Genomic DNA, 10,910 nt, shown 5'->3' on the forward strand with positions numbered 1-10,910 from the left:
GGGGGAACATCCCAAGTCCTCACTAAAGCAAATGGGCTTTTGTAAACAAATCCTGCCTACAGGCCTCCAGTCCAAGAACGCAGAGGCAAGGAGCTTCAGACCTCAGATGCCACTTAGAGAGGCACCCTGGGAAGTTCCCACATCCTCCACCGGAATGAAGCAGCTGCCGCAGGAGACGAACCACCCCTGAGAGCTGCACACGCAAACTAAGAACAAAAACCACGTTCTTCTGAATTAGGACGTCCTGTGGTGTTTATAATCTGAAAAGTCACAGACAGAGACTTGGAAGGCTGGTAGGGAGACAGACCAGGCCTGGAATACCAGGGCCTTTGGGAGAGGAAGGAGAGGAGTGCTCTGAGTCCCCAGGAGGATCTGGGCTTTGGCCCAGGTGATTGGCAGCTTCCATCACTCGAGGGGACGCTGTAGTGTGTGAACCAAGGTCACCCTTGACCCACCACTTGGGACCCATGTGGCAAGTATCCCCAAGGCCCAGCCAGAGACAGCATCATTATGGAGTCTTCCAAGAGTTGTTCCTTAGGTAAGGCTCACACATTCAGCAGACATTCGACTCTCCAGCCTTCAGTGAATCTTCTGCAGGTCTTCAGGTCCAAAGGAGGCCGGCAGCAGCTCCTGCACCGTCCTGACTACGAATGTGCCATCCGGCTTGGTCATATACACAGCCCAGTCGGTGCCAAACTGGAAAAGAGGGCAAAGCTGTGTGAGGGAGGCCGTGGGACTGAGGGGGACGGAAGGCACAGGTTCAAATCTGTCTCTACTATTTTCTTTGTGCCTCAGTTTCCCTTACCTGTCAAATGGGAGTAACAATAGTTGTACCTGGCTCACAGAGCCCGAGGGAGGACTCAGCAGGAAAACACTGGCTAACAGCACAGTAGATGGCCTACTGTCATTGGGCCACGGGCATTTCCTCGGAGGATGCCCCTAGGAGCTTTGTAAAAATAATACCTTTTCTTCATTTTCATGTATGTGTGGTATACACGTGTGTGCATGCATGTGTGGGGGCACATGGGTAAACATGCATGTGGAAGCCCAAGGGTTGGGTCTCGAATCATCCTCCATGGCTCTTCCGCCTTACTCACTGAGGCAGCGTCTCTCCATCAAACCCAGAGCTGGGCCATATGGCTAATCCAGCCAGCCACTTTGCTCTGGGGATCCCCTGTCTCTGACTTCCAAGACTGGAATTGCAGGCATCTGCCTAGAACACCTGGCGTACGTGGGTTTCTAGGGATCCTAACTCTGGTTCTCAAGGATTAGACATGCAAGAGTTTAACTACTGAAACATCTTCCTAGCACCTGTTGAAATATCTGTGCTTTAAGCTGGAGGGACAGCTCAGTGGTTAAGAGCACTCTGTACAGAGGAGCTGGGTTTGATTTCCAATCCCTACACTGGGAAGCTCACTATTTCCTGTAACTCCAGCTCCAAGAAGGTCTGATGCTCTGGCCTTCGAGGGCAGCTGTGTTTGAAATGCACATCCCAGCACAGACAATTAAAAATTAAACCTCTTAAAAAAGTCAGTGCTCAGCCGGGTGGTGGTGGCGCACGCCTTTAATCCCAGCACTTGGGAGGCAGAGGGAGGTGGCTTTCTGAGTTTGAGGCCAGCCTGGTCTACAGAGTGAGTTCCAGGACAGTCAGGGCTACACAGAGAAACCCTGTCTTGAAAAACAAAAAACAAACAACAAAAAACAAAACAAACAAAAAGTCAGTGCTCCAGAGCTAAGCTTCCTTCTGCAACGACAGATGACAGCCAACACCTGCTGCCCCCTACAGGTCCCCCTTTGTACCTCCAAGAAGGAATCCTTGCCTCTCTCAGGACACTCAACACACTATGTTGGCATTATCTCCCCCTGGAGGTGGTGGCTGTCATTACACTCCTTTCACTATTGGAGAAACAACTGTGGTGGTTTGAAAGGGATGGAATTCTTGGTCCCTAGTTGGTCAACCTGTTTGGGGAGGCTTGGGGAGTGTGGGTTTGCTGGAGGAAGGGCTGCTGGAAGCAGGCTGTAAGGTTTCAAAATCCATGGTTTCCAGCACACTCACTGTTTCCTGCTCAGTGTTCCAGATGCGAGCTTCCAGATGTGAGGTTCCATCTTCCAGCTCTGGCCGGCACATCCCTCATCTTCTGTCCCTGCATTATGGACCCCGGTCCCCCTGGAACCATTAGCCCCAAATAGACTGTTTGGTCGTGGTGTCGCATCACAGTAGTAGGAAAGTAACTAGTACACCAGCAGAGATGAGAATGTCTCCAGAACTTTCTCCCACATCCTATCTGGGTCCTCTGGAGCTCGCTGTCTTCATCTATGACATGTCTTAATAATAGAAACCCTCTCCTATCCACCAGCGAGGTGGGTAAGTGGGGAGTTAAGTCGGTGATAGAGATGAGTCAACAGACCCAGCTTCTTCCTGGTAAGCATGGTGAGATTCACAGACCCTGGCACCTAGTAGGTACCCAGTTCACAGAGGCTGAGACATCGTGACTGATGTGTGGGTTGCCAGCCAAGGCTGGTCCACAGCCTCCTGTTCTTCCGTGTGTCTGTCTAAATCACTGAGCTGCTACCAGAAACTATCAATCTTTGGGATTTTTCAGAATTAAGGTTTCGAGGGAGGAAATTTTCGTGCTTGTTAAGCTGTGCCTGAGGGTGTAAGGCAGGTGTAGGGGGTTTAGATGCCAGGTCCCTGGTTCCAGGGCTCATAGCTCACTGTTCACATTTGGTTTTCTGCCTCCTTCTCCCCTGCAGCTTTTTAATTTGTTCTCCTTATCCAGCATCTAATCTGTTTGGGAAAAATGGCTATAAGCAAGGAGATCAAGTTGGGGCCCTGGGAGCTAGAGACTTGGTACTTGCTGGTGGCTTCCTTAGGCATGGTCATCATGCTGGGAGCTGTGGTGTCTCCCCAATCCCCCCCCCAACCCCCTGCCCGTGCTAAAGTAAAATTCACTGTGTGAATTAAATGCCTCTGGGGTGGCTTTTCCATCTTGACTTGGGAGCTGGGTTCTGTGAACTGCTAGGCTGGGAAGCACAAGACAAAGAAGCCAAGCTGCCCTGCCTAGCAACACCAGTTCCAAAGCAAGAATGCTCACAGATCGGGCAGCAGAATGCTCACAGATCAGTCCCCCTCCCCAAACGTTCCTGCACTCTTGGTCCAGGGGATGCATACTGGACACATAGGCAGTGAGGGAGTCTGGAGTCAGCCTTGGCTGCTATTGATAACTGGTCCTCAGGGGCTGCTCAGTCTCCTTTGATACTTCTTGAAATAAGAATGATGGCCGCTGCTTCTCTCCTGGGCTCGTGTTGGGCTGGTGGAGCTGCCAGGTTCTGAGTATTCCCCGAGCAAGCTGCAGCTCAAGGCCATGCTTGGGACTCCCCGGCCGTGTGGCTTTCATTCTGGGAGACCATAGAGGCCAGGAGCTTCTTTGGCAGTCCCCTCCTGACATTCCCCCAATGCCCATGTTACATCAAAAGCTCTGGGCTGGGCGTGGCGACAGGTAGGAAGATGTCTAAGTTCAAGGCCAGCCAGACCACCCACCCATCACCCAAACCCATCTTTTCATTTTCACAGTTAACAAAGCCTCTCATTGGTACATGATGTAAAGTTTGCCGGGGCCAGCAAGATGGCTCAACAGGGAAGGGTGCTTGCTGCCAAGCCTGATCATCTGAGTTGGATCCCTGTAGCCAACGAGGCCGAATGTAACACGGTAAGATAATGGACTCTCAAAAAAGTTGTACTCTGACCTCCACACTTGCACTGTGGTACCCGCTCACACGCATGCATGCGTGCACATTCACAGTTAAAAATAATAAATAAGTAACAACACTTGCTTCATATCTTTCTTGACTTCCCCTTTATATATTCTCTCTCTCCCTCCTTCTCTCTCTCTCTTTCACTCTCTCTCTCTCTCTCTCTCTCTCTCTCTCCCTCCCTCCCTCCCTCCCTCCCTCTCTCTTTTATTTTTCGATTTTGTTATTTTTGTTTGTTTTGAGGCAGAATCTCCCTATGCAGCCTCTGCTGTCCTGGAACTTGCTACGGACCGGAGTCTGGCCTCAAACTTGCAGGAAACCTCCCACCAACTCCTGAGTTCTGTGATGACAGGGGTATGCCACCATGCCTGCTTTTTCTCGACTTTCCAAAAGCAGTAGTAAAATACACATTATGTAAGACTTGTCATTTTTGTCATTTTTAAGTGCATAACTCAGTTCCCTTTATTCCGGAATAAACATGTTCTCTGTTCTCTGGCTGATATGGTCATGTGACCCTCTCCAGCCTCTGCCTGTGATCCTATATCTCGCCGCTCCTCTATCTACCCACTGCCCTTTGTCCTTCCGCTGCTCACACAGCAAACGTCTAGGCCAGCGTGAAGCTCGCTGGTCCTTCTATCTAGAAACTCTGTCTTGTTGCCTTTCATGATTTATATTACTACTAGAATGTCACCTTCAAAGAGAGCCACCTTGAGCAGAAGCTGGAGAAGCTGAAAACAGCCAAATAGGAAACATCTCGGGTTTCCCAGGTTGGGTGGTCTTCCTGTGACTGCTCAGCCCTGCTACTACAAGGCAGGGGTATTACTGTCAACCCAGCAGGGACTGGGGGTAGCTGTGCCCCCATCAGACTTATCTACAATCAACAGACATGCTGGGATTGGCATGTGGGCTGGGGTTTATCATTCTCAGCCCCCTGCTGTCCCTCTGCCCCCTGAATTCTCTTCCTGGATTTTCTCACAGCTGCTTAGAGCTCAGTGAGGGCAAGCCTGGCCTCGCTGTCCCCAGAGCTGGCTCAGTGTCTGACATTAACAACAGAAGACTTGTGTATGTCGTAAGAGAGACTCGTTTCCAGTGACTCACATGAACTCAGGAAGGTTCTGGGACTCAGCCAGCAGAGGGTAGAGCTCAGACAGAAACTGTCCACCCTGGCAGTCTGGTGTGGCCCCTGAGAGACCTCAGGGATGCTTTCCAGGAAGGAGCCTCTTATGACTTACCTCTCTCATGACTTGTCTGCAGGCTCCACAGGGAGAGATGAACTCTTCTTGCAAGTCACTGGGGAAACAAAGATTCAACTGAGAGCAGTCTGCCACAAGGCTCCTGGCCCGTGGCTGAAGTCTACAAGCTGAGTCCCCATCCTTTTGCAAATCAGGTCACATTCCACCAGACAGCTCCTGATTTCCAGCATCATCCTGTCCTAGAGGCTGGGAAGGTGACTTGGCTTGGCGGCTTGCCGCTGCTTCCGAAATCAAAGCCACAGTGGTAACACTCTCTCTTTAGGGAGCTCATAAATGTTTAAGGGGCACTTAGCTGTCTTTCACCCACGCTCCAGGAGACAGGGGTGAAGGAGAGCTTGTCTCTGGCCTTCCTAGGATGGCTCGGCCCAGGAGGCATGACACAAAACTAGATGATTCATTATTTAAGTAAAAAACCATAAGAATGCATGGTAAAAGAGTAATGAGCCAGCCACTGGAGTGAGACAATGTCTCACACAGAAGATCTGGTTCCTACAAGAAGAATAGAGTCATGCATTCCCATTTAGTGAAAAACTATTGGACCAGGCATTTATTTAACAAGTAGGGAATCAGGATAGCTGTTTTATTTATTGGTGAGGTCATAGGTTTGGTGAGATAAATGAGAGAATGGCTATCCTGAAGTCCTAGGGGTGTTTTGTGTTTTAGACATATAAATATGGGGGAGGGGATGGAGAGATGGCTCCATGGTTAAGAGCACTTTCTGCTTTTCCAGGAGAACCGAGCACCCATCAAGTGGCTTACAAACATCTATAACTCTGGCTCTAGAAGGGCTGAAGCCTTCTGCCCTCCTTGGACACACACAGAGACAAAACACACACACACACACACACACACCCCACGTATGAAAAATGTTGGTAAAAAGGAAGGAAAGAAGGAGAATGAAAGAAAAGACAGAAGGCCTGGAAGGCTCTGGGATGGAAGAATACCATGTATGTGTATCAAAGAGGAGAGGCTGCTGGCATCTGAGGGAAACAGAGCAAGCAAAACACATACTTTCAGCCAAGTAGCCTTCAAGAATTCAGGCACCTTTGTGCAGTTGTCCTGCTCAGACAGAGGACAAAGAGTGATGTCCAGAGAACACAGATTTGACTGTAAGGGCCTTGGTTGCCTGCTGCCACAATCCCTACCCTTCTGGGCCCACAGCCTGGGGTCACTGCTCTAAAAGAGTATGGGATTTTGGCCAGCTTCCTGTTTTGCTTACTGTGTGACTCTGAGTCATCTTAAGTCACCCAGGATTGTTCCTTTATCTGTCACACATGGTTCATGCTGTCATCTACTTAGCAGGATTTCAACAAAATGACATAGCATGTCCCAAGGATACATAAACTTTGTTTTTGAGACAAAGTCTCATGTAGCCCAGGCTGTCCTCCATCTTGCCACGTAGCTGAGGATAACCTTGACCTCATGAGCCTCCATCTCCATCTCCTGAGTTCCGGTATTACAGGCCGGCACCACCAATGCCTGGTTTTATGCAGTGCTGGGGATGGAAGCCAGAGCTTCATGCATGCTCGGTAGGCATTCTTCCAGCTGAGCTAAACCCCAGCCCCAGGGTTTTTATAAGCCTCCGAGTGCTATAGTGTTATTGCCTAGGCTAAGTTCTGTACACTTTCCATGTGTGACCTCTGCCATATTTTAATACTTTATTCCATACTGTCTTTTTTGTTTGTTTGTTTGTTTGTTTTGTTTTTCGAGACAGGGTTTCTCTGTGTAGCCCTGGCTGTCCTGGAACTCACTCTGTAGACCAGGCTGGCCTCGAACTCAGAAATCCGCCTGCCTCTGCCTCCCAAGTGCTGGGATTAAAGGCGTGCGCCACCACCGCCCGGCCCATACTGTCTTATTACATTCGGCGTGCTCTATGCCATCTGTAATTAATATTACCATGCACTAACAGCAGCTGTTATGCCCTACTGTGTGCCTAGTGCACTGAGCTCCCTGCAAAGCGTCCTGCAGATGTCGGGTCATTTCAGATGACTAATATTTATTGAGTACTCACTACATCCCTGGCCCTAGGAACTGGCACGGGTGCTGGGGGTACTACAATGAACATGGCACACAAATTCACCATGATCAGGTCTTTATAGACTAGAGAGGAAGGGGGCAAGTATCCAGCCAGCAATGGACGGAGTTGAGGATGGGATAGATCGGTCAGGGGCTATTTCTTAGATTTCGTGATAACTGACTTATATCCTAAGGTCCAATCAAAGAATGTTTCTGTTTTACTTTTTTTTCCCCCTTCAAGACAGGCTTTCTCTGTGTAGCTTTGGCTGTCCTGGAACTCCCTCTGTAGACCAGGATGGCCTCAAACTTACAGAGATCCACCTGCCTCTGCCTCCTGAGTGCTGAGATTAAAGGCATGCACCATTGTGCCTGGCAAACCAAAAACTGGTTTTGCTCCACAAAAAAAGGTGGTGTTTTCCCTGAGAAGGCATCCTGCTTCAGAATAAAACCCATGGGAGCATGAGGGAATGGGGGGCCCCTCTGCAGGATACTCTGTGAATCAAGTAAACCGTGCAGTTTCTGGGTGACTGGTGTTACAAGCTTAGCCTGTCTTATGTTTCGTTTCTTTCTACCTGTGTTGATTCAGGGCCTGCTCTAAGCCAGGCAGGCATGGAAAAGGAGCAACGAAGTCTCCCAGCGCTGCTGCCTTCAGAGTCCTCACTGTTTGGTAGAAGAACATCACAGCACAGAAATGTAGTAACAAAAGCAGGCTGTGGGGCAGGACTCCGAAGTGTCACCAAAGGAACTCAGTCTCCTTTCCACTGCCGGTGAGACCCTATTTGATCCGTCCCTGGCATTTTCCTTCTTGGATTATGGTGACCTGAGTCAGGAATCACCAGAGGACCAATCCCACATCCAACCAGGAAGCTGGATTCAGCCTTAGTTTCAACCATCTGCACTGTGGTACCAAATGTTAAAGCGAGGCTCTGCAGAGGAGCCGGCCCATCAGCTCATTTAATCCCCCAACATCCCAAAAGACACGAACCTGTGTGCAGGCTCTTACTACACGTCAGAGATCATGAAAGAAGCAACTTACTCAGGGTCACAGAGCCAATCGGGGCAGAATCAGGATTTGAACTCAGAACCCACAAACTGCCTTTGCTTTTCTTGTGGCTTGCAGAAGAATGATAATGCCACAAACTGTGGTTCTCCTTGGTGACACACTGTGTGCTAGGGAGTTCACAGAAGCCAATTTATATGGCTGACAACCCAATCTTGTTCTTCTCATGAATTTTCCTGCTTACAAAGCCAGGCTGAGGGCTAGGATTGTAGCTGGACAAAGAGAGTGCTTGACCATAACCTACAGAGGCCAGGGGTTTGACCCACAGCACCACCCAAAGTGGGTATGATGGCACAGACCTGCAGTTCCAGCATTCAAAAGGTGAAGGCAGGAGGATCAGAGTTTCAGGATCACAGCCTTGGTTACAAAGTAAGTTCTAGGCCAGCCTGGCTTACATGAGACCTAGTAAAAAGTTAACAATAATAAAATAGCTAGACTTAGAGGCTTCTAAGCACCTTAAGTGGACAGTAGGACAGGCCCCAGTGACCCTGGAGCTGGGACTTTTACCTGTCACTTAACATACCTGGCAAGAATGAGCAATAAACCATCAGACAAGTTGGTTGCATCTCTCCCATGCTTTCCTGATTCTCCTTCCCGGGCTACATTTTTCCCTGGAGATCAAGGGTTTCGTGTGGTTTGTGCAGACCTTGGCCACACACCGAGGTCACGCTTAGCTTGGTTAGCTAGAAACCCACTGACTCTGAGGACAGAGGCTAGGAGTCCAGTGGGGCCCCAGGATCTCACCTGACTCTACCAATGCCCACAGCATCTCCATCCTTTGTGATCCCAGAGAGGGGACTGGACTGCTAGGCCCTGGTCTGTGCCAATAAGAGCTGGCTGCCCTTCCTCCTCCAAATCCAAGTTCTCTGTTTAATAAGTCATTAGTATGATAATGACTGCATTGGTGCCTAGGGGATACGGTTATGGGCTAAAAATCCAGAGTAGGCCAGTTGAAACAGTAGGCAATAGAAACTGCAGGTGTTTGTGTAGGGAAGTCTGATGGTCATGATTAAAGGCAGGTGATGGGCAAGAGAGAGAACCTTTCATTGGGCAAATGCTAACGGAGCTGACAGGCTCCAGAACCAATCTGCTGGCTTTGACCTCTCTTCCCTCAGAACATCATTACTTTCTTGGATCAGCTTTGGAATTGAGTTATTCCTCCCTATTTCTTCGTAAGTGCAATGCACATCCTGCTTGGTGCTCATTTACACAAAATGTTCCCAGCCCAGCCTCATTTATTCTCTGAAACCCTAAGGGAACCAGGACAGCCCTTAGTTCCAGAGAAAGCCTCGAACTACAGCCTCCCTTCCCAAGGGTACACCTGGCTCTGGTCATTCCAACATGACCCTCAGATATTCAGAACCCCCTGGGGGCCAGTCTGAGGCAAAAAAACACAGGGTCTTGGAAAAGCTATGAGGTCCCTTTCTGTTGTATAGACTATGCCAGGCTTTCAGTAAGCCTTCGCTTCTCTATCAGGTTGCAACTCCATTCTCAGGAAGAAATGATCTCCTAGCGTTTGTGTCCCCCACTGCCAAAGACCAATGCTTGGTTAGCAGGCTCTGCTGGCTGGGTTCACTGTGTCCTCTGTCAATTTCCTTAACCAGTAACCTGCCAAGATATTATTTCTCTCCTAGCCAATACAAAAGGTGTACCCAAATGCAACTCACTACAAAAGCATTGCTGGGGTCTGAACGAGTCAAGTGTCCGTTCACACAGGCTTTGGTCTTGAAGCTACACAGTCTAGGTTCAGTGCCAACAAGACCCCACCACACTCCAGTTGGAGGAAGCTCACGGGAGCTAGAGAGACCATATCTGAGGTACTAGAGAGCACTGACTGGAGATCTAGTTCAGCCAGATTCTAGCTGGAGTTGGGTTAGCTTGAACCATAGTCACTGCTTACATGCCTGTCACCGGGTTACTGCATCAGCTTGCTTTTGAACCCTGATTTTGGCACCTGTATCTGGATTTTGGCTTCTGAAGTTAGCAAAGCTCAACAGCTGGTTCTGGACCCACTTAAGAAGAGCAGGTAACAGCGTCTGCCTCCTGGCACAGCACGGCACAGTGGACTATGCCCTGGACTACGACTCAGAGACCAGGGTTTCTTCTCAGCTTTATTTACAACGAACTTCCAGGGAAGTTCCTTAACTTCCCAGGCCTCAAGGTTTCTTTGTCTATAAAATGGGGTGGTGGCAAGGGCGTCTGTAATAAATGACTCTCAGGTCCTCTAGCTATGAGTTTCTGTGTGACATCTTTCTTTTGTACGTCTGGGGGTTTGTGTCCTACTTGGTGTTATGGAGAAAGAAACAAACCTGCTGTGCCAGAGTCACCCTGGGTTTACCTGCTTCTACCCTGAGGGTGGAGTCTGAGGCAGACCAGAAAGATGGGGAAAACTAGAGAGCCGTGAAAAGGAGTGGGAGGGGCTCACTCAGGAGACTGGGTGAAGCCTTTCAGCAGCTGAGGATGAAGAACACCAGTAATTAGCCCCGAGTGGTGCAGACTTTTAATCCTAAGGGAGGCAGAGGCAGGTGGATAGCTGTGAGTTTGAGGCCAGCCTGGTCTACATAGTGAGTTTCGTAGCTGTGTAGAGTGCCAGGAATACAGAGTAAGACCTTGTCTCAAAAATCAAAAACAAAACAAAACAAAACAAAAGAAAGGAAGGAAGGAAGGAAGGAAGGAAGGAAAGAAGGAAAGAAGGAAAGAAGGAAAGAAGGAAAGAAGGAAGGGAAGGAAGGGAAGGAAGGAAGGAAAGAAGGAAGGAAGGAAAGAAGGAAGGGAAAGAAGGGAAGGAAGGAAGGAAAGAAGGAAGGAGGGAAGGAAGGGAAGGAAGG

General features: G+C 49.3%; 1 protein-coding gene across 1 annotated transcript in view; it reads right to left on the bottom strand.

Annotated features, from left to right (window-relative positions):
- Nucleotides 1-224: 224 nt before the first annotated feature.
- Nucleotides 225-10,910, bottom strand: part of Cda (cytidine deaminase) — a 25,657-nt gene continuing 14,971 nt past the window's right edge. Inside the window, exons 3-4 of the mRNA XM_028759958.1 lie at nucleotides 4,986-5,043; nucleotides 225-696 (exon numbers count right to left, since the gene is read on the bottom strand). Of these exons, the coding sequence (XP_028615791.1) occupies nucleotides 580-696; nucleotides 4,986-5,043 (175 nt within the window). The 3' untranslated portion in view covers nucleotides 225-579. The remainder of the gene's footprint in view (nucleotides 697-4,985; nucleotides 5,044-10,910) is intronic.

The sequence above is a fragment of the Grammomys surdaster genome, unplaced genomic scaffold, assembly GCF_004785775.1.
Source record: "Grammomys surdaster isolate TR1022 unplaced genomic scaffold, NIH_TR_1.0 126313, whole genome shotgun sequence".
Taxonomy (NCBI): domain Eukaryota; kingdom Metazoa; phylum Chordata; class Mammalia; order Rodentia; family Muridae; genus Grammomys; species Grammomys surdaster.